This window comes from Chiloscyllium punctatum, chromosome 18 (genome assembly GCF_047496795.1).
Source record: "Chiloscyllium punctatum isolate Juve2018m chromosome 18, sChiPun1.3, whole genome shotgun sequence".
Lineage (NCBI taxonomy): Eukaryota > Metazoa > Chordata > Chondrichthyes > Orectolobiformes > Hemiscylliidae > Chiloscyllium > Chiloscyllium punctatum.
In genome coordinates this window covers 100,190,490-100,215,141 of record NC_092756.1, presented here as the reverse complement: position 1 = coordinate 100,215,141, position 24,652 = coordinate 100,190,490, and the positions used below count along the sequence as shown (strand labels likewise).

At 41.9% G+C, this 24,652-nt stretch overlaps 1 protein-coding gene across 11 annotated transcripts in view; it reads left to right on the top strand.

Moving 5' to 3' along the window:
- LOC140489423 (RNA binding protein fox-1 homolog 2-like) overlaps positions 1-24,652 on the top strand; it is a 370,713-nt gene that overhangs the window by 319,029 nt on the left and 27,032 nt on the right. For all 11 annotated transcript variants that reach the window (XR_011963127.1, XR_011963128.1, XM_072588967.1 and 8 more), the window contains 4 exons: positions 2,963-3,023; positions 13,236-13,289; positions 14,016-14,090; positions 24,279-24,408. Coding sequence is in view for 9 of the 11 variants with exons in the window: in XM_072588967.1 (XP_072445068.1) it covers positions 2,963-3,023; positions 13,236-13,289; positions 14,016-14,090; positions 24,279-24,408 (320 nt within the window). In the remaining 2 variants the exon portion in view is untranslated. The remainder of the gene's footprint in view (positions 1-2,962; positions 3,024-13,235; positions 13,290-14,015; positions 14,091-24,278; positions 24,409-24,652) is intronic.

Sequence of the window (24,652 nt, the reverse complement as noted above, 5' to 3'; positions counted from 1 at the left end):
ATTTATTTTAGAATTAGTTGGAGAATGTATTATTACAGACTTTACAACTCTATTTAAATGGAATTCATAAAGCATTGAAAATTAGAAGTAAACCATAATCAGGTCACAAGAGAGAATAGGATTGTATGACATTACAGTCCTGAACCCTCATTGACACTAAGTCCATGTTGTTAAGGAGTAATTTTGTAATAGCAAATCGTGGCAACACCTTATGGTTAAGCCCAGAGATGATGATGACAGTCATACATCACTCAACAGTTACTACTTTTAATACAGTTTCCTATACTAACGTCTGTAGTTCTTTGTAATTAATTTAAGGTAATAAAGTAACCTCTGTGTAACTAGGTCAGGGAATATGTCTCTACCATGGTGTAAAGTTAATTCTCTCACCACTAATATCCACAATTCCTGGTTTAACTGAAAGGCCAATAGATTTAAGTTTTTGAGAGTAAGTGTAGCTTCATCACTTTGTGGAAAAAAACACCTTGATAAAATATCAGTCTGTTTCAAATGTTTCTGTTGTTAACCTGTGCTCAACGGAAATTATTTCCAAAGCTGCAGATGACCAGTGGTTGATAGAATCAGACCTCCTATCTGTCCAGGATCCAACAGGGACAAATGTAGCTCTCAAGTAATGCCATACTAATTCCTGTCCATTGTGGAAGCCCTGATAGTTACAACTATGACATATTTGAAGTCATCACTGAAACTGAGTTCATCATCTGTTTGTGAAAAGCTTCCTGTGGTCTGGTTGCTTTCTTTGTGCAATCTAGAGAAAGCTGTCCCGTATGCTGCAAGAAGGCTTGCAAGTGACAGGGCATGTAGTGAATTTTGCTGGAGAAAATATTTCAACAGATAAAGAAGAAACAGGCTGTTCTGATCTCCGGCTCTCTTCTGATTCATCTGAAGCACAGAAATGTGAATCTTGTAGATATATGCTGGCATTTTGAAGAAAAGTTATCCAATTAGCTCTTTCTCTATAATTCTACTAATCTTTCCCCTTCAGTTTTTTTTTATCCCAATTCCCATTTGAATCTATCAGTCACTGCATTCCAGACTATAATAGCTCACTACATTTTAAGAAAAACGTTCCCCTTAGCTAACCCCATATCGTTTTGAACGCCTCAATTAAATCTCGATGTGGAGGTGCTGCTGTTGGACTGGGGTGGACAAAGTTAAAAATCTCACAACATCAGGTTATAGTCCAACATGTTTATTTGGAAGTACAAGCTTTCAGAGCACTGCTCCTTCCGATCTGATGATAGGAAGTTTGTACTTCCAAATAAACCTGTTGGACTATAACCTGGTGTTGTGTGATTTTTAACTCTATTAACTCTCCTTTTAATTTCTGTGCTGGGAAGGTAAACCGTTTCAGCATTTCCGTCCCTCCATGTTCTGAGGCCCTTTTAGCCTGGTCCCAGAAAAGTCCCCCTGTACTTTTTCAAATTGTTGACATGCTTCCAAAAGTGCACTGTCCAGAATTGGACTCAATGCTACAGCTAATGTCTACCAGTGACTTTTAAAATTAAATTTCAATAAAAGAGTCTTTGTCTCTATATCTCTACTTATAATCTCAAGGACCCCTTGAGTTTGAACAACTTAACTTTCCTTGCCACCTCCAAACAGTGGTGTGTTATGTACTTAGGTCTTTCCTGCACCCTTTTTAAAAACATGCATTTAGATTATGTTGACTCTCTCTGCCCTCCCAAACTGAATCATTTTATACTCTGCATTAAATTTGATCTGCAATATGTCTATCCTTTTCACCATTCTGTGTGTATAACCTTCTGAAGTCTATCACCGTTTCCTACATTTCAGAGTATGACTGCTTTGTGAGTTTGAACTTCCCACTGAGCAATGAATGCTTGTAATGCTGATAAATGGTAACAAACTGTCCCACAGTTTGTTTCGAGAGACCTACTAAAGTACACATTTCTGTCCAAACTCATTTTCTCTGAAAGTAGAAGAATGCTTTGTGACATGCTCCATCTAATGGGATCAATAGTTTCTCCAACAAATACACCGAAGAACTGTGGATGATGGAGATCAGAAACGAAAAGGTAGATTGCCGGGTAAACTCAGCAGGTCTGACAGTATCTTTGGAGGGAAAGCAAAGTTTGTGTTTCTGGTCCAGTGACCCTTCTTTAAAAGGAGAAGGGTCACTGGAGTGGAAATGTTAACTCTGCTTTCACTCCACAGATGCTGTCAGACCTGCTGAGCTTCTCCAACAACCTTGCTATTCTGGCTAAATAAACTAATTTCTTAATCACTTAATTAATCAACCAGCACAAGCACAGCTGTACAAAATGAATCTGTATTAAACTAGTGATCTCTCCTGGGTTCTTACGGCACAGTGAGAGTGTCCCTACCTCAAAGCCAAGCGACCCAGGTTCAATCCCATCTAGTCCAGAGATGTGTCAGAACATCTCCGAACAGGCTAATCAGAAAGTACCTGCTGATCTATCCAGGGGCTCTTTTGAAACAGTAATAGTGTCTCAACCTCTGAGCCAGGTTCAAGTTCCACCCTCTCCAGAGGTGTGTCGTAACATCTGAACAGGTTGATGAGGAAATTGTGTTGTAACACCTGAATAGGTTGATTAGAAACATCTGATCTGTCTTAACTCTGAGTCAACAATTGTATAGTGGTTTAATAGCTATATCAAAGTGAACCTGTGAATTTCATTTTTCATCATTTTAAAGGAATAGTGGGAAATGAACTTGCCTGAGGAATAATGGTTTACTTTTGAGTGTCCTTGTTGAAAATATTTAAAGATATTTTGCAATCATTAACGTACATCATGTTAAAAAGTAATTTTAAATTTTTCTAATTCATACTTAATATTATATGCATCACAATTAAGCAAAATCTGTTGTTTCGATGGACTTGCATGTTCTGTACTTTAAAAGCTGTGATCATTTCCTTGGCTAATATGCTGGTTCTATGTCGATCTGTGCACCTCAGGTAAACAATGCCACAGCTCGTGTGATGACTAATAAGAAGATGGTCAGCCCTTATGCAAATGGTAACATTTTCAAATATTCAACATGAGTAAATTTAAATGTTTTTGTGCAGTTCAGGAGCATTGCTTCAAGTTTTCAGTGTGGGAGTAGCATTATACTAAATTCTTAAATAGGCAAAGTTTTATTTCCACATGGGTTTCAGTCATTGTTTCCATTTCATTATTGAAGAGTTTACAATCGAACAGCGTCTTCATGTTTAATGTTAATGCCAGCACTCCATATGGTATAATGCTTTCTACAGATAAGCCTAGCTCCAGATTAACTACCTGGATAAAGTCATCTGACTCATGCTATTGTGCCATTGGAAAGTCATGGCCCCTTTTTCACTGATGCTGGGCTAAAAAATTGATGAAAGGTCTTTCTTAACTCCATGCAGTAACTTCAACTGGGAACTGTGTGTGTTTACACCTCTGGATCTATAAAGACAAATATTTGGAATACACTACTAAGATGTTAAGACAAAGATGTTGAGAGTTAGATTTCTTACGGTGCAAGCAGTATTTGGCTAGCAAAACAGCCTCATTGTTCTGATCAGAGGCTTTTCTACAATGAAGTTATATTTGGCTGTGGTGACTTCAGAAATAACTGGCCAGTATTTCCTTTGGAGTTCATGTGAAGAATGGCCATTTCATTGAGGTAACAGAAAGTTGCTACTGGACATTTTTTTGCATTTTCAGGAAAAACTATAAGACAGGAGCAGAATTAGGCCTTTTGGCCCATCAAGTCTGCTCTGCCATTCAATTATATTTCTCAACCCCATTCTCCTGCCTTTTCCCCATAATCCTTGATCCCCTTACCAATCAAGAACCTACTCATCTTTGCCTTTACACTCAATGGCTTGATTCTACAAATTAACCACCTAGCTGGAGAAATTCCTTCTCATCTCAATTCTGAAGGGATATCCTTTCACTCCTGAGGCTGTGCCTTTGGGTCCTAGTCTCTCCTATTGTTCTATCTCTATCTAGATAGTCCACTCTATACAGGTTTCTCAGTATTTTGTTTCAATCAGATACCCCTCTGCTCCCCCAAACCTTCTAAACTGCATCGACTATAGATCCAGAGGTCTCGACTATTCCTCATGAAAAGCCCTTTGTCCCTGGGGTTATCCTTGTTAAACTCCTCTGGTCCCCTCCCACACCAGCACATCCTTCCTTAGACATAGGGTCCAAACACTCTTCATTGTTCCAGTTGTCTGACTAGAGCCTTACATAGCCTCAGTAGTACGTCACTGCTGTTGTATTCCACCACCCCCACCCCCCGAAATGAATGCTAGCATTGCATTTGCTTTCCTAACTTGCATGTTAACCTTAGAATCCTGAACTAGGGTTCCTAAGTCCCTTTGTACTTCAGATTTCCAAAATCTTTCCTCATTTATAAAATTGTCTACGCCTCTAATCTTCCTACCCATGTGCGTTACCTCACATTTCTCCACATTGTACTCTGTCAGCTACTTCTTTGTCCACTTCCAGTATATTCTGGAACAGCAACGTGCACTTCTGGAACAAAACAACATGACTCAACAAGATGATGATGTAATGGACCAGTAATTCAGAACTCCAGAATTCTGGGGAGATGGTCAGAAGTCACATGACACCAGATTATAGTCCCATAGGTTTATTCAAAATCACAAGCTTTCAGAGCACTGCTCCTTCATCAGGTGAAAATTAGGATATGGCTGTGAATCCCATCACTGATAGTGAAATTTGAATTCACTAAAAACCTGGAATAAAAGTTAGCCTAACTTGCAATCGTTCTGTTGATTTGCCATTGTTTAAACAAAAAACCATTTGGTTTACAAATATGGTTCAGAGAAGGAAATCTGTCATCCTTACCCGGTCTGGCCTATATGTGACTCCAGACCCACAGCGATGTGAAATGTAGAAAATAGGAACAGGGTATAGGCCATTTAAACCTTGGAACCTTCTCCATCATTCAGTATCATTTTGGCTGATCATCCAACTCAGTACTATTTTCCCACTTTCTTCCTACTTTCTCCCCATATCCTTTGATCCCTTTCACCCTCAAGCCTAAACTTTGAAATATAACTTGACTTTTAATCCTCTGATTGATAAATGCTGGCCCAACCATTGACCCCCACATTCTGTGAAAAAATGTTTAAACCTACCAATTATTGGAATGACTGTAGTTCTCATCATATTTCTGTTTGTCTTTTTTTTAATTGGCCATGCTAAATTGCCCATAGTGCGAGGTGCACTAGTCAGAGGGAAATGGGTCTGGGTGGGTTAGTCTTCGAAGGATCGGTGTGGACTTGTTGGACTGAAGGGCCTGATTCCACACCGTAGGGAATTTATTTAATATGCAGCAGAGAAATGACCAACAATCTTTATAAGTACAAATAAGAAAACATAAATCTGAAAATATGTCTTTGACCATAATTTACTCTGAACAATGATTCCAATCATTGTATGTGATCCAGCAGTTTAAAATATTGGGGTATGAGCTGATGGAAGCACTCCTCAGGGACCTTGTGTGTGGGGTGAGAATCGGTTGGAACGTGTTAAATTTTGGTGATTGCGCTGTAAATCAGCGATAACAGCAATCGAACACCAACAGAAGGGAGTGAGCTACGAGACACAGTTGGAGAAGCTGAAGCTTCACAGTCAACAAAGTAAATGGTTGTGATACCAAAAGGAGAAAGACCAGAACAGTACGGGAACAGGCCCCTTAGTCCACCAAGCCAACACTGACATATGATGTCTTTCTAAACTTAAAAACCTTTGGCCTCTTCATGGTTCATATCCCTGTATTCTCTGTCTGTTTATGTGTCTATCAAGATTCTTTTTAAGGTTGTTATAGAACTGCTTCTACCATCTCCTCTGGCAGTGCGTTCCAGGCACTTACCACCTTCTATGTTGTTAAAAAATAAACTGCCTCCTACATTTCCTTTCAGCTTCCCCCTTTTACCTTAAACCTATGACCCCTAGTAATTGACATTTCTACTCTGGGAAAAAGACTCTCACTACCTATTCAATTCATGCCTCTCATAATTTTGTAAGCTTCCGTCAGTTGTCCCTCAGCCTTTGGTATTCTCGAGAAAACAAACCAAGTTTATCCAGTCTCTCCTCATAGGCAGGCAATATTTTGATAAACCTTTCTGTCCTCTCTCCAAAGCTTCCACATCCTTCTGGTATTGTGTTGACCAGAACTGTATGCAGTATTATAAATGTAGCCTAACTAAAGTTCTTCAGCAAGGCATTTGATAATGTTCCCCATGGTAGACTCATTCAGAAGGTCAGGAGGAATGGGATACAGGGGAACTTAGCTGTCTGGATAGAGAATTGGCTGGCCAACAGAAGACAGCAAGTGGTAGTAGAAGGAAAATATTCTGCCTGGAAGTCTGTGGTAAGTGGTGTTCCACAGGGTTCTGTCCTTGGGCCTCTACTGTTTGTAATTTTTATTAATGACTTGGATGAGGGGATTGAAGGATGGGTCAGCAAGTTTGCAGATGACACAAAGGTTGGAGGTGTCATTGACAGTACAGAGGGCTGTTGTAGGCTGGAGCAGGACATTGACAGGATGCAGAGATGGGCTGAGAGGTGGCAGATGGAGTTCAACCTGGATAAATGGGAGGTGATGCATTTTGGAAGGTTGAATTTGAAAGCTGAGTACAGGATTAAGGATAGGATTCTTGGCAGTGTGGAGGAACAGAGGGATCTTGGTGTGCAGGTACATAGATCCCTTAAAATGGCCACCCAAATGGACAGGATTGTTAAGAAAGCATGTGGTGTTTTGGCTTTCATTAACAGGGGGATTGAGTTTAAGAGTCGTGAGATCTTGTTGCAGCTCTATAAAACTTTGGTTAGACCGCACTTGGAATACTGTGTCCAGTTCTGGTCGCCCTATTATAGGAAAGATGTGGATGCTTTGGAGAGGGTTCAGAGGAGGTTTACCAGGATGCTGCCTGGACTTGGAGGGCTTATCTTATGAAGAGAGGTTGACTGAGCTCGGACTTTTTTCATTGGAGAAAAGGAGGAGGAGAGGGGACCTGATTGAGGTATACAAGATAATGAGAGGCATAGGTAGAGTCGATAGCCAGAGACTATTTCCCAGGGCAGAAATGGATAACATGAGGGGTCATAGTTTAAAGCTGGTTGGAGGAAAGTATAGAGGGGATGTCAGAGGCGGGTTCTTTACTCAGAGTTGTGAGAGCATGGAATGCGTTGCCAGCAGCAGTTGTGGAAGTGAGGTAATTGGGGACATTTAAGCCACTACTGGACTTGCATATGGTCACAGAAATTTGAGGATGCATACATGAGGATCAGTGGCTGGCACAACATCGTGGGCTGAAGGGCCTGTTCTGTGCTGTACTGATCTATGTTCTATGCAGTTGCAGCATGACTTACCAGTCTTGATACTTTATGTCCCAACTGCTGTAGGCAAGCATGCCATGTGCCTTTTTGATCACCTTATCCACTTGTGTTGCTGCTTTCAGGGAAATATGGAAGGTTAATGCTTCTAAGGGTTCTGTCATTTACTGTATACTACTTCTGCTTTGACCTTCCAAGGTGACCTCTCTCAGAACAGCTGTGCTATTCTCCCTTATCAGTAATACAACTACCACCCACTGTTTTATGTCCCTCTCTATTACACCTGTAACATCTAATTGTCAGTCTTTTCCCTCTCCCAATCAAGTTTCTGTAATAGCTCCAACACCATAGTTACATGTACTAATCCACGCTCTAAATTCACCTGCCTCACCTGTCATACTCCTCACATGAAAACGAACACATTCCAGTCCTGTCGTATTTAGTAATTTTCCCCTATCTGTTCTTCCTGTTAGCCTTACTGGACTCAGTCTGTAGCCATTCCTTGGTCACTTCACTTGCTGATCTTCTGGTCTGGTTCCCATCTGTCTGTGACATTAGTTTTAACCTTCCTAAGAGCACTAGGAAACCTTCCTGCCAGGATATTGGTGCCCTTTTGTTTAGATGCAACCCATCCTCCTTGTATGAGTCCCACCAGCTCTAGAAAATACCCCAGTGATTCAAATGCCTGAAGACTTCCCTCCTACACCAGATTTTTAGTCAAACATTAATTGATTTTATCCTCTAGCAACTATTTAATTAAAATAAATTTCTGTTATATTAATTTACAGTTACTTAGTTCCTAGTGTTAGATTCTCACAGAAAAAAAATTAAACACACTGTTCTGTAAACAACAGTCTTAGAACTGGTCTAAAATCCCATTATTGTCTACTCTACCACTAGCCTAAGTCCCTCTACTCTAAAACTGTTTGGGCATGAAAATTATTGGGAATTGAAGATAAGAAAAGAATCAGCTGACCACTGCTTAGTAATCAGGAGCTGTTCTGTCCAAAGAATCACTTTTGAATTTGTCAACTAAGTGCAGCTTCCACAGCACTCCCCATGTAATGCATCAAGGTCAGTTATCTGCTCTGGTTGCTGGCTCCTTGGTTCCATTTCCTGGCTGCTGATCCAAGAAAGACTAACTTGAAACTATCAGATATGGTGACTGCACCAACTTCTCCCAGAGTTTTCCTTGGTCACTTCTCACCATCACCCTCTGTTGGATGCTCTTTCCCCTCTCAGTCCTGGTGTCTACTTTCAGAATCCTCTCAGTCACTTCTCATCAACACCCTCTGTACCTGATCAAAACACTCTTAAATGTGCACATGTAGACAAATTAGACCTGGAATTTTAAAGTAACCGTGGCTTACGTAGCCATTTAATAGGATCAAAGAACATTACTTTATATTTGTGAAGTGAGGTGTTTATTTATTATTCAAGGAGTAATAAAGTTTAGAATCTTCCAAGTGTTTGAGGCCACAGTTGAGTGTTGATGTGCAGCAATGGAATTGAGAGTTGTCAGATGAAAGGTGAGCAGTTCTCCAAAGACGGGACAATCCTGATTCTCATCATTCTGGGCCTAATCTTCTTCTCTCCTCTCACAGAAGCCTAGCATGAGTACTCTGAGTTCACTGTATGCATGCAAGACCATACCCTGCAGCGGGACAAACCTAATCTCTTGTCTAGGAAAAAATGCTGGAGATCAGAGCTTAGAAATGTGTTGCTGGAAAAGCGCAGCAGGTCAGGCAGCATCCAAGGAGCAGGAGAATCGACGGTTCGGGCATAAGCCCTTCTTCAGGAATGAGGAGGGTGTGCCAAGCAGGCTAAGATAAAAGGTAGGGTTGCCATGGTCTGGCGATGGAGGAGGCCAAGGACCTTCATGTCCTTGGCGGAGTGGGAGGGGGAGTTAAAGTGTTCAGCCACGGGGCGGTTGGGTTGGTTGGTGCTGGTGTCCCAGAGGTGTTCTCTGAAATGTTCCGCAAGTAGGCGGCCTGTCTCCCCAATGTAGAGGAGGCCACATCGGGTGCAGCGGATGCAGTAAATGATGTGTGTGGAGGTGCAGGTGAATTTCTGATGGATATTGAAGGATCCCTTGGGGCCTTGGAGGGAAGTGAGGGGGAGGTGTGGGCGCAAGTTTTGCATTTTTTTCGGTTGCAGGGGAAGGTGCCGGGAGTGGGGGTTGGGTTGGTGGGGGGTGTGGACCTGATGAGGGAGTCGCAGAGGGAGTGGTCTTTCCAGAACGCTGATAGGGGAGGGGAGGGAAAGATATCCTTGGTGGTGGGGTCTGTTTGGAGATGGCGGAAATGACGAAGGATGATCCGATGTATCTGAAGGTTGGTGGGGTGGTAGGTGAGGACCAGTGGGGTTCTGTCCTGGTGGCAATTGGCGGGACGGGGTTCAAGGGCAGAGGAGCAGGAAGTGGAGGAGATGCGGTGGAGAGCATTGTCAATCACGTCTAAGGGGAAATTGCTTTCTTTGAAGGAGGCCATCTGGGTTGTCCACTATTCCAATACCGAACAACCCAGATGGCCTCCTCCTTCAAAGACCGCAATTTCCCCTCAGACTTGGTTGACGATGCTCTCCACCGCATCTCCTCCACATCACGCTCCTCTGCCCTTGAACCCCGCCCCTCCAATCGCCACCAGGACAGAACCCCACTAGTCCTCACCTACCACCTCAAACGGACCCCACCACCAAGGATATATTTCCCTCCCTACCCATATCAGCGTTCCGGAAAGACCACTCCCTCCGCGACTCTCTTGTCAGATCTACACCCCCCCACCAACCCAACCTCCACTCCTGGCACCTTCCCCTGCAACCGCAAAAAATGCAAAACTTGCGCCCACACCTGCCCCCCCCCCCTTACTTCCCTCCAAGGCCCCAAGGGATCCATCAATATCCATCAGCAATTCATCTGCACCTCCACACACATCATTTACTGCAGCCGCTGCACCTGATGTGGCCTCCTATACATTGGGGAGACAGGTCACCTACTTGTGGAACGTTTCAGAGAACACCTCTAGGACACCCGCACCAACCAACCCAACCACCCCGTGGCTGAACACTTTAACTCCCCCTCCCACTCCACCAAGGGCATGCAGGTCCCTGGCCTCCTCCATCGCCAGACCATAGCAACACAACGACGCCTGGAGGAAGAGCAACTCATCTTCCACCTCGGAACCCTCCAACCACAAGGGATGAATGTAGATTTCTCCAGCTTCCTCATTTCCCCTCCCCCCACCTTTTCTCAGTCCCAGCCCTCAGACTCAGCACCGCCTTCTTGACCTGCAATCTTCTTCCCGACCTCTCCGCCCCCACCCCCTCTCCAGCCTATCACCCTCACCTTAACCTCCTTCCACCTATCGCATTTCCAATGCCCCTCCCCCAACTCCCTCCTCCCTACCTTTTATCTTAGCCTGCTTGGCACACACTCATTCCTGAAGAAGGGCTTATGCCCAAAACGTCGATTCTTCTTCTCCTTGGCTGCTGCCTGACCTGCTGCACTTTTCCAGCAACACATTTTTAAGATCTAATCTCTTGCCTGGTTGAGAGTGGGATTATTTTTAAAAAACTGTATACGCTTGATACCTATGTCTATATAAGCCTAATTCTGGATTACACATTTCCAGACCAGGATGAAGGAACTGATTATGGAAGGCATATGTTTGAAAGTACAAAATGCAAAGTTACATAATTCACACATTAATTATCACTGACAGATAAATGGCTTACTAGAATGTTTCAGATTGGCACAATAAGGAACTTGAGTCAATTTATGTGCTTGACTGGAGCATTTATTTTTAGTACAAGTTTAATATCAGCTTCTGGAATAAATTATTTTTCCCTTTTCCTCTATACCACCTCAACTCTGCTTTCAGTTTCCTCTCCATTTCCTGACAATATCAACTTTGTGACAGGCTTCAGGTTCCATAGGGAGCAGACACCCTCCAAGTGGGCATTTTTAATGTGTGAGGCCAGATGGTGAATGTTCGTTTGTCAGGCATATCACAGCTGAGCTCAGTCCCCATTCCCTCAATGCCCATGCTCACAACCATGAAAAATTTCTGGGCACTGATCAGTTGCAGAAATCCTGACTGACTTTCTACTTTGCCACTGAGGTCAGTTGTAGCTCCATGCATTTGCTGTCCTGATGAAGGTCAGCTAATAGCACAGATCAGTGATTAAACCTTGGCCATTTTTGCATTGTAACTTTCAGCTTATTCATTACTTTAACTGGCTGAGTCATCAGAAGCATATGGATTAAATATCATCTGTTTTAGTTTTAAATCTGTCTACAGCTGCAAGCTTGGAATAAGCTTTGAAGTATCTGATTGATGTTGCTAAATTTAGGGTTTACACAGTGGAGGTTAAGAATGGCATGTCATTCCATTAGTGATGCTAGGACATTGGTTCCTCTCCCAAGTGGCTAACTTCAAATAGAAACCTGGAGTAAATGTCAGCAGTCTGTTCAAGTGTCAGTTCAAGATCGTTTGACATTGGAGGATGTCGGATCTGTTTGCATTCTCTACTGACATCCAAGCACTTACACATTTCACCAGATCTGTGGAAATCCAGGCTTTTTCAGCTCACGATTTGAAGACTGCAGTCTGCTAATTCACTATGTATTAGAGAGCAAATTTGTAACTACGTCGTCTGTTTGGCTGAATGCCGCACTTGACAACTGTTCTGACCATTGGGATACAAGCAGCTGATTTCCTCTCTCATCTCCCTATTTCCTAATGCCTCAAGTTTAAAACTCATTCTTAAGCTTAAATTTTCTTATACTTCCCTACCTCCTGTCCATTACCTCTTGCAGTCCTATAACTGTTTCTTCTCTGCCCTCCAGAGCTCTTTGTTCCTCCAGATTTCTGTAAACTTTGTTGTGTGTCTTCCGTTAGAATGATGTGGAGGTGCTGGTGCTGGCCTGGAGTGGACAGTATCACACAACACCATGTTACAGTCTAACAGGTTTATTTGCAATTGCAAGCTTTCAGAGTGCTGCTCCTTCATCAGGTCTTCACCTGAAAGCTTGTGATTTCACATAAACCTGTTGGACTATGACCTCATGTCGTGTGACTTCTGATTTCAGTTAGATAGGTATCATGCTCTAAAATTACCTCCTTCATCGATAAACCTCTCTCATATATAATCCTCTGAGCAAGTCTTGATCTCAATTTTAGCATATATCTTTGTCAATGCCAGAGAGGAAATATTTCTAGACATTCTTGTGCTTTATAGGCTCTATAAATAAGTTGTTTTATACTTGCTGGAAAGTTCTTTTTTAAGCAGTACTTTGTAGGGCAAGGAAAATATCTCTGAATCTGCACATTGAGCATAGGGATCTTCATGGTGATTTACTAATGCGGTTCATGTTTGTTTTCTGCTCAATCTGTTGCTTCCTATATTTATGGCATTGCCTCTGCTAGAGATCAACTCCCAGGTGCCAGTCACCCTGTGAACTATGGCATGTGATCCTAGTTACCATCTAGTTAGTTGCCCTGCAATGCTTTACCAATTTGCGTGTGTGTGTGTGAGGCCTGATGGTGAGTTTTGGATCAATAGACTTGTCAGCGTGCAGTGCTCACTCACAGTTTCAGCTGATGGTTTTCTATCTATAACCCAGGGATGATGAACATCATGTTTTGCAATGATCTCTATCTACATGCACGAAATGGATTGCAGTGGTTCAGGAAAGCAGTTCACCACCACCCTTTCAAGGACAATTAGGAAAGGGCTTTTCGGGAGCTGTGACCGCAGATTAACACTGGAAAAATTTGAAACTGGATTTTTTTAATTGCTTATGAATTATTGGGTATTCTTTGTGTTATTTTTCTTCAGATTGAAACTTGATGTAGCAATAACTTCAATGCAATTTATAATTTTCAGGTTGGAAGCTGAGCCCTGTGGTTGGTGCTGTTTACAGCCCTGAATTTTATGCAGGTAAATATTTTAAGAAAACCCGTGTCACCTATAATTGAACTATCTCAAAGTTTCTATGTATTTTTGTTTAATGATTCCATTGAAACATAATCTGAGAAATATATATGAATTTGACACTGACAGATGTATTTTTTGTCTACAATACATTTGAATATTTGAATTCAGGGTAATTTGTGAAAATGTTACTCAAGTTATCAGACATCTTTCTCCCTCAATGGAGACCACTTCAGTAAGCACATGCTGGGACCTGCTGCAATCCGCACTTTATCATATTCCACACTTCTTTTTGTAGCTGAGTTATTGGGAGCCCCTGAGCATATAGAGGATTTGTGAATTTTTTTGGTCAGATACTGAAATGAAGTAGCCATTAAGGATGTTAAACTTCAAACTACTGCTTTGGTACAACTTAATTCTTGGAGAAGGGTTTTTGATCTTTTAAGTACTGCCTAATACTCCATCTCAAGAGGAAATTTATTTTAAAAGAGAACACAAAATATTTGAATAAAAACAGTAAGCAAATTAGAATAATCCAAGGAAATCAGAAAGTTGGAGATAGTTTGAGTGCTCTAGTTGAGCTGTTTAATCAATTATGAATGACTTTTGGGGGATGTTTATTTGGTGCAGTTTTAACTCAAGCCTAATTTAATGCACAGCATATTTAGCTGTAAAGTCCTGCTGAGCAAATTAATGTTTAAATATTGGTTGTACGATGCTGTATACTTGCAGGTCCTGCGTCATTATCATCTTTACCTTTTCACCTACATCCTGTTGCCTCTACAGCACTCAGCCCAACACACAATGGTAAGACGAGTTGAAAACAAGTATTCTAGTTAATTAAACTTACTATATACAATGTATATGAATAGTACCATTTTCAACCATCTGTTCGTAAAATATTCGAACTTGAAAATTGCTGTTTGACATTGAATTATTTGATTGAAATTCGTTTGATTTGTTGTTGTCCTTTAGTTGTATTCCATCTAATTCCCTATTCTGTGTCTCATCATCCGCTCAACTTTGCCAAGTGTATTTTGGTGGCTCAATTCAAGAAGCATTTCATCACCTATTGTATTCAGTTTATTGATGAGATGAGTGAGTTTTGATTGAAAGACTTTGTCTTGTTTTGCATTATGGAGTACAAACTAGACACAGAGTAAAGCTACTTACATTTTGCCCCAGTCTCAAATTTGAAGTCTGGGATTACAAATGGTTCAAACAAATTACAAATGTGCAAGGGGTAAAAGCAAATTACTGTGGATGCTGGAATCTGAAACCAAAAGAGAAAATGCTGAGAAATCTGAGCAGCTCTGGCAGCATCTGTAAGAAGAGAAAAGAGCTGACATTTCCAGTCTGTCAAAGCTTTGACAAAGGGTCAGTTAAACTCAAAACGTTAGCTCTTTTCTCTCCTTACAGATGCTGCCAGACCTGCTCAGATTTTCCAGCATTTTCTCTTTTGGTTACAAATGTGCAAGAGCTAGCAAGTTGGTCTATTGAACCTATCCTATACTATGCACACTGCTCTAATTCTGGTCCACAGCACAGCACCATATGAATTGTTCCACCACTGATAGTTGCATTTTCAACTGCCCAGGTCACAAAGGATCTCCCCCATTCCCAAGTCCTTCTACTTCCGCAGTTTTCTCTTCCACTTAATGTTTACCTTTCGATGTGCTTCATTGCCTGATTTTGATCCATAATATTTTTATAAAACACCTTTTGAATGTTTTATTGTGTTCAAAGCACTATATAAGAAACAACACTTGAAGTTCCCCTGGGTGGGAAACTTCAACATTTCCGTAATCCAAGAGTGGGTTGGTCATACCACTGCTGAACAAGCTGATCGGGTTCTAAAGGACCTGGGACCATTGCTTTTCATCATTTATGTAAATGATTTGGATGTGAACATAGGAGGTAATTAGTAAGTTTGCAGATGACGCCAACATTGAAGATGTAGTGGACAGTGAAGAAGGTTACCTCGGAGTACAACAGGACCTTGACCAAATGAGCTAATGGGGCGAGATTTGATGGATGGAATTTAATTTAGATAAATGTGAGGTGTTGCATTTTGGAAAGGCAAGTCAGGCAGGACTTATAAATTTAATGGTAAGGTCCTGGGGACTGGTGCTGAACAAATGGACTTTGGACTGCGGGTTCGTAGTTCCTTGTAAGTGAAGTTGGAAGTAGATAGGATAGTGAAGAAGGCCTGAATTGATCAGATTGTTGAGTATAGGAGTTAGGAGATCATGTTGCAGCTGTACAGGACATTGGTTAGACCACTTTTGGAATACTGCGTACAATTCTGGTCACCCTGCTTTTAGAAGGATGTTGTGAAATTTGAAAGGGTTCGGAAAAGATTTACAAGCATGTTGCCAGGGTTGGAGGGTTTGAACTATAGGGAGAGGCTGAACGGGCTGGGGCTGTTTTCCCTGGAGCGTCAGAGGCTGAGGGGTGACCTTATAGAGATTTATAAAGTCATGAGGGGCACGGGTAGGGTAAATAGACAAGGTCTTTTTCCTAGGGTGGGAGAGTCCAAAACTAGACGGTATAGATTTAAAGGGTAAAGCTTTAAAAGGTACCTCAGGGATAACGTTTCATGCAGAGGGTGTTGCAGGTATGAAATGAGCTGTCAGAGGAAGTGGTGGAGGCTGGTACAATTATAACATTTAAAAGGCATCTGGTTGGTTATATGAATAGGAAGTGTTTAGGGGCTTAAGGGCAAAATGCTGGCAAATGGGACTACATTAGGTTAGGATATCTGTTGACATGGATGAGTTGAACTGAAGGGTCTGTTTCAATGCTGTTCATTTCCATGACTCTATGACATAGCTACCGGAACTGGTCTGCGGCATTTGGTGAGAGATCTCACAAGGCGGGGTGTGGGGAGATCTTTTGAACTTACTTCCCCAATTTACCTGTTGAAAATGCACCTGTTCATGACATAGGAGTACCACTATGCTAACGCAACCAACCCTGAACACGCAGCAACTTAAAAGTGGTCATATATTAGACATTGGTGCCCATCAGTAGAAGCAGAATTGTAATCAGCTACAATATGCAAACTCATGGCCTGGAATATTCACCACTACCATTATCATGAAGCAATAGGATCAATCCTGATTCAAACAAGAATGCAGAGGGCATGCCCAAAGCAGCATCAGGCAGAGGCATCCAATCATTTTCAGCTGCTTCATCCATGATCTTCCCTCTATCATAAGGTCAGTGGTAATGATGTTTGCTGATGATTGCACAATGTTCAGCCCCAATCTCAATTTCTCAGATACTAAAGCAATCCATGTTCAAATGCAGCAAGTTCTGGACAACATCCAGACTTGGGCTGGCCAGTAGCAAGTAACATTTGCACTAAACAAGTGCCAGGCAATGATCATCATGACACAAGCAAATCTAACCATCGCCCTTTGATGTTCAGTGGCGTAATTTAGGATGGCACGGTGGCTCAGTGGTTAACACTGCTGCCTCACAGTGCCAGGGACCCAGGGTCAATTCCAGCCTTGGGTGACGAGTTTGGAGTTTGTGTGGAGTTTGCACATTCTCCTCTTGTCTGCGTGGGTTTCCTCCAAGTGCTCTGGTTTCCTCCCACAGTCCAAAGACTAGGCTAGGTGAATTGGCCATGCTACATTACCCATAGGGTTCAAGGATGTGTAGATTAGGTGCATTAGTCAGGGGAAAATGTTGAGTAATAGGGTCAGGGAATGGGTCAGTGTGCACACTAAGGATTCTATGATCACCATCACTGAATCCCCACCATCAACCTCCTGGGGCTAACCATTGACCAAAGACTGAACCAATCCAGGCTAGGAGTTCTGTGATGAGTAACTCACTCTCCAGTGCCTTTCTGCCATCTGCAAAGCATAAATCAGGAGAGATGGGCAATTTTTCATTTGCCTCTGGATGGCTATCTCTCCAATAACACTTATAACTGTACACAAAAGCAGCGCACCTGATTAGTACTACATCCTCCTCCACCAACAATCACTACTTTCCCCATTGATGCAGTGTGCCATCTACAAGATCCACGGCAGTAACTCTCACTAAGGCTGCTTTGATAGCAGTTTCCAAACTCCTAACCTTTACCATCGAGAAGGGCATAGGAATATAAGACCTGTGAGTTCCCCTCCAAGTCTCATACCGTCCTCTTTTGGAACTGTATCACCATTTATTCACTGTCGCTCAGTTAAAATCTTTGAATTCCCTTCCTAACTGCACTGCAGGTGTCCTTATACACAAGACGGCAGCTATTTCTCCCTTGATCATGGTCATTAAGGATGGGCAGTAATTGGGTGGCCAGCAACACCCACATTATCCACATCCCACAAATACAGAAAAATACATCTTTTAGCCTAATGCTGTCTAAATGTTAGTGTTATAATCCAACTTTTGGTCTTTCCCAGCAACTTCATCTCATCCACCTGAGAGAATTTAAATAATGCAAAAGGCCTTGTATATGCATTTTGATATTCAGTTTTCCTGACAATATATTTTAACAGCATATTTTCTTTGACAATGGCCTCACAGCACAGGTTTTGGATAAACCTTGAATGAAACAAGCATGGAATTCCCAACTGCTGCTCCAGCAGCCTTGAGCGTACATTGTGTAGACATGCTTGATGTCAAACACTGGATTGAGACTTTCGCATACAGAGCCCTGACTCAGTACCAAAGGAATCTTTCATCTCATTAGTCAGGGCTGAATTAAAAGTCATGTCCCTGTTGGTGAAATACAGTGTCAAATGTGTTATACCATTCAGTCCCACTTTTTCTTAATTCAGACAAAAAGTTCCTGTTTCTTTATGATCAGTAGGTTATCCTCTTAAAATTTGTGGTGTATTTGACATTAAATCAGCGTTGGTATCCTACAGGCAAAATATCACATACATCTTGCAATCTTTTTTACTTTCAATGAATACTTTTCTGTTGTTATCCTTCATGTCAAAGTTACATGATTGCACATTTGGTGTTTTGGTGTCTTTTTTGGTGTTTTAAGAGTCACTGCAGTTTTTGCCACAAGGAGGCAATGATTGTAATTTCTATCCATGCCATATATATATGAATGTTACATAGAACATAGAACATAGAACAATACAGCGCAGTACAGGCCCTTCGGCCCTCGATGTTGCGCCGATCAAAGCCCACCTAACCTACACTAACCCACTATCCTCCATATACCTATCCAATGCCCGCTTAAATACCCATAAAGAGGGAGAGTCCACTACTGCTACTGGCAGGGCATTCCATGATCTTACGACTCGCTGAGTGAAGAACCTACCCCTAACATCAGTCCTATATCTACCCCCCCTTAATTTAAAGCTATGCCCCCTTGTAATAGCTGACTCCATACGCGGAAAAAGGTTCTCACTGTCAACCCTATCTAACCCCCTAATCATCTTGTACACCTCTATCAAATCACCCCTAAACCTTCTTTTCTCCAAAGAAAACAACCCCAAGTGCCTCAGCCTTTCCTCATAGGATCTTCCTACCATACCAGGCAACATCCTGGTAAACTTCCTCTGCACCCGTTCCAGTGCCTCCACATCCTTCCTATAGTATGGCGACCAAAACTGCACACAATATTCCAGAAGCGGCCGCACCAGAGTCTTATACAACTGCAGCATGACCTCAGGACTCCGGAACTCAATTCCTCTACCAATAAAAGCCAGTACGCCATATGCCTTCTTCACTGCACTATTTATCTGGGTGGCAACTTTCAGAGATCTGTGTACATGGACACCAAGATCCCTCTGCTCTTCCACACTACCAAGTAGTCTACCATTAGCCCAGTAATCCATCTTTTTATTACTCTTACCAAAGTGAATCACTTCACACTTAGCTACATTGAACTCCATTTGCCACCTTTCTGCCCAGCTCTGCAGCTTCTCTATATCCCGCTGTAACCTGCCATATCCTTCCTCACTGTCTACAACTCCTCCGACTTTCGTATCATCCGCAAACTTGCTCACCCAACCTTCTAACCCTTCCTCCAGGTCATTTATAAAAATGACAAACAGCAATGGTCCCAAAACAGATCCTTGCGGAACACCACTAGTGACGGCACTCCAAGATGAATCTTTGCCATCAACTACTACCCTCTGTCTTCTTCCAGAGAGCCAATTCCTAATCCAAACCTCCAACTCACCCTCAATGCCATATCTCTGTATTTTCTGCAGTAGCCTACCATGGGGGACCTTATCAAACGCCTTACTAAAATCCATATATACTACATCTACCGCTTTCCCCTCATCTACCTCCTTCGTCACCTTCTCAAAGAATTCAATAAGGTTTGTGAGGCACGACCTGCCCTTCACAAAACCATGCTGACTATCCTTGATCACATCATTCTTATCCAGATGTGCATAAATCCTATCCCTTATAATTCTCTCTAAGACTTTGCCCACAACAGAAGTGAGACTCACTGGCCTATAGTTACTAGGATTATCCCTACTCCCCTTCTTGAACAAGGGAACCACGTTTGCTAGCCTCCAGTCCTCTGGCACTACTCCTGTAGACAAAGAGGACACAAAAATCAAGGCCAATGGCTCTGCAATCTCCTCCCTTGCTTCCCAGAGAATCCTAGGATAAATGCAATCAGGCCCAGGGGACTTATCTATTTTCACCCTTGCCAGAATTTCCAACACCTCTTCTCTACATATCTCAAAGCCATCCATTCTACTTATTCGTGCCTCAGTATTCATATCGACAACAATGTCCTGTTCCTGAGTGAATACTGACGAAAAGTATTCATTCAGCGCCTCCCCAATCTCTTCAGCCTCCACACGCAACTTCCCATTACTATCCTTGATTGGACCTATTCCTTCCCTAGTCATTCTTTTATTCCTAACATACCTATAGAAAGCCTTAGGGTTTTCCCTAATCCTACCAACTAAGGACCTTTCATGTCCCCTCCTTGCTGCTCTTAGCTCTCTCTTCAGGTCCTTCCGGGCTACCTTATAACTCTCAATCGCCCCTATTGAACCTTCACGCCTCATCTTTACAAAGGCCGCCCTCTTCCATTTAACAAGGGATTCCAACTCCTTATTAAACCACGGCTCCTTCACACGACCCTTTCCTCCCTGCCTGATAGGTACGTACTTATCAAGGACACTCAATAGTTGCTCCTTGAACAAGTTCCACATATCAATTACGCTCTTGCCTTGGAATCTACTTTTCCAATCCACACATCCTAAGTCATGCCTCAACGCATCATAATTTCCCTGCCCCCAGCTATAACTCTTGCCCTGTAGTACACACTTATCCCTCCCCATCACGAGACTAAAAATCACCGAATTGTGGTCACTGTCCCCAAAGTGCTCACCTACCTCTAGTTCTAATACCTGGCCTGGTTCGTTACCCAGAACCAAATCCAGTATGGCCTCACCTCTTGTTGGCTTATCTACATATTGTGTCAGGAAACTCTCCTGCACACATTGCACAAACACTGACCCATCTAACGAACTTGAGCTATAGCTTTCCCAATCAATATCAGGAAAGTTAAAGTCTCCCATAACAATCACCCTATTACTGTCACTCTTCTCCTGAATCATCTTCGCAATCCTTTCTTCAACGATTCTAGGACTATTAGGAGGCCTGTAAAAGACTCCTAACAGGGTGACCTCACCTCTCCTATTCCTAACCTCAACCCAAACTACCTCAGATGGCAAATCTTCATCCATCTTCCTTTCCACCGCTGTAATACTATCTTTGACAAGCAAAGCCACACCCCCCCCTCTTTTACCCCCACCTCTGACCCTACTAAAACATTTAAACCCTGGAACCTGCAACAGCCAATCCTGTCCCTGATCTAGCCATGTCTCCGTAATAGCCACAACATCGAAGTCCCAGGTACCAACCCACGCTGCGAGTTCACCTACCTTATTTCGTATACTTCTGGCATTAAAGTATACACACTTCAAGCCACTCTTCTGTTTACAGGCACGATCCTTTAAGATTGATACCATATTCCTACCCTCCCTACACTCCAGGTCCTGCACCCTAAAGTTACAGTCTGGGTTCCCATGCCCCTGCAGAGTTAGTTTAAACCCCCCCCAAGAGCACTAGCAAACCTCCCCCCAAGGATACTGGTGCCCCTCAGGTTCAGGTGCAGACCATCCTGTCTATAGAGGTCCCACCTTCCCCAGAAAGAACCCCAGTTATCCAAATACCGAAATCCCTCCCTCCTGCACCATCCCTGTAGCCACGCATTTAACTCTTCTCTCTCCCTATTCCTCGACTCTCTATCACGTGGCACGGGTAACAAACCAATGTTCTTTATTCTGCTTCTATATGCTGTTTTACCATCACATAATCATATCTGTTTTCCATGAACCATGGACTGTTCTAAGTGTGCATTGTTTTTGGGTGCTTAAAAGGTGTTTGTCGCCATCAGGTTTTCTTTTGTCAGAATTGTATCAATCTATCAACAATGTCATTTTGCAAGCTAAGGCCATACTAACCAACTTGTGTTCTGACTGCTTCACTGATTTTAGTGTTTTTCATCTACTACAATTAACAGGTTAATTAACTTGAGAATAACACTAAAGAATGTCAGCATAAAATGCCTGTTTCCTGCACAGTGTGAACTTGTATCAGGGCATAAACTTGTAATGACTACTAGATCAAAAGGTTTTCCTTTCTGAGCTCATCTGAGCTCCTTGATATTGGCTTCGGGATTAGTGGTGCTAGAAGAGCACAGCAGTTCAGGCAGCATCCAAGGAGCTTCGAAATCGACATTTCGGGCAAAATCCCTGATGAAGGGCTTTTGCCCGAAATGTCGATTTCGAAGCTCCTTGGATGCTGCCTGAACTGCTGTGCTCTTCTAGCACCACTAATCCCAAATCCGGTTTCCAGCATCTGCAGTCATTGTTTTTACCTCCTTGATATTGGCCACTAACCTTGAACGGACGTGTTTTTTATGTCTTAAAAAATGTAGCAAGATTGAGGAATCAGAACAAATATATGGAAAGCAAATGGGGAAAAAACCTGCAAGGGAAATTTAACTGAATGGAAAAGAGATAAAGATTGGCTGACAGTTGTGATTCTGAAAATGATGATATAGCAGGGAGAAAAGTAATACACCCAAATATAATGACATTGAAAAGAGGATAAAGAAGGCAGTTAAAGAGAAATGCTCTCATGAGATGTGTAATGAAATGTTCAAGCTGGAGAGGCATCATAAAATGAGAGTTGCACCAAAAGGTAGATTCTTTGACATATAGAAAGGAAGGGGTTGCAGCAGATATTGGGTGAATCAAAGACAAAGTTGGGAAAATTTTGTTTATATATATTTTTGAATTGTACAACGACATAAATCAATGGAATCTTCAAGATATAAAAGTGAACAATTGGCGAAACCTGTCAGAGGTTTAAAAAAAACTTTGAAATTGTTAAGTATAGGAAGCCTTGAATGTTTGTGATCAAAGTATACTCGTGCATACATTCCAACAGACTTGAGAGACTCATAAAGCATTGTTACCTATGAAACATAAAACAGAGCACAATTGTTTCAGAACTATCATTTCATTAAAGTAAGTTTGAAAATCATAATAGGAAAGAAAACCTATTTGGAGCAGAGATTGGTGAAACTTGATTTAGACCTGGAATAGGAGCCAAAGAAGAACTATTTAACCTAAGAATGATATTTGGTAAATATCTGGAACAAAACAAGAATATTAACGTATGCTTGATAGGCTATGAAGATGTATTTGATTATGGTTATCACCAAAAATTAATAGCTACGTTGCTGAAGTGTGACATTGAGAGTAAAGATGAGAGATTTATGCAGAGCTGATATTGAAGCACCTGGCTAGTTGATGGACAATCTGCTCAGAAGTACAAGGCTGTGCACTGCTGCTAATATGATTCAATGTGTACAAAGAACAAATATTCAGAGAACTGGATGTATTTTCAGGCATAAAATTGAAGGCAAGAGATGACAAACATACTGTATGCTAGTGACAGCACCACTGACAGAATCAGAAGAGGACCTTAAAGTCAAATCCAGAAATTCAGACTATGGATTGAGTATGAAAACCAGAAAGACAAAAGCAAGAGTTAGAAGGAATACATTCACAAATAAACTAGCGTTGACTGGATGGGTAGTGTTAACACTGGAACAAGTTGGGATAGATTTGTTTATTTGGAAAAAAAATGATAACAGAGGATGGCCAAGGTGATCTAAGAGTTGGAAGAAGGATAGAGACAGCTAAAAGGAACTTTGTGGAAATGAGCGGTGTGTTATTGATAAGAAAATGCAAACTTGTAACAAGGTAAAAAACCTCCTAAGACACAACCTGCATTCACTCTCCTGTTTGTCTCAGAAACATGGACAATAAGTAAAGATCTAAGGTAGAAAATAAATGCTTTTGAAATGTGGAAGTGAAGAAGACATACTAAAAGTTCCACATGCAGACCATAAGACACATTAAAAAGCTAATTAAAATTGCACAGTCAATATGAACTGTTAAAAATTAACATGCAGAAAAGAAAATGTCAGTATTTCAGCCACTTGTTCAGAGCTGAAAAGCTACAGCGATCACTTAGAGGGCAAACTGGAGGCAGCAGAAAGAGAAGTCAACCTCGGCGCAGTTGGATAGTGTCTATCATGGAGTAGTTGCAGATGGACCACTGTGTGTGTGTGTGTGTGTGTGTGTGTGAGTGAGAGAGAGAGAGAGAGAGAAGATGGTGCAAGACAGAGTGTGATATACCATCACCACAGATCACCCAGCAGGAGGAGCCATGAACCGCAGCAGTTTTGTGTTATATAAACAAGCCTTCTAGGACTTAATTTATTTATTCAAAGATTATTTCATTTATAGTAAAGGCTGTATGCTTGTCAGTACATTTTCATTGTCACGCTTTGTTTCTGATTGTCACAACCACAGTTTCCCTTCATAAATAGATTTTTTTTTTCCTTTAGTTATTTGGGATTAATGCTTGTCACATTATCCTAATATTCACTCTTGCATCCCAAATCCTTAGTTCCTGGTTTCCCGTATCAAGCAGCCACCACAGCAGCTGCATTGAGAGGCGCCCTGAGAGGACGAGGTCGTGCAGTCTACAGTGCATTCCGTGCAGCAGCGCCCCCTACCGCCATTCCGGCCTATGGAGGGTAAGGAAACCTGACTAGAAGTGAGGGAACCATTTTGTGCATGAAGTTTTCAAATATCACTAAATCTAACCTCAATGCCATCCCCAGTTATTCTGAACATACTGTACTACTAGTTTCGGTGTCTCTAATCTGCAGCTACTGTAAACGGTACTTAAGAGAATCCGAGATTGAACTCTAGCCCTAACAGTTAACTGACCAAGAAAGCATCTTTGGTCAGAGTTTTGCCCTGACAGAGTTTAATATA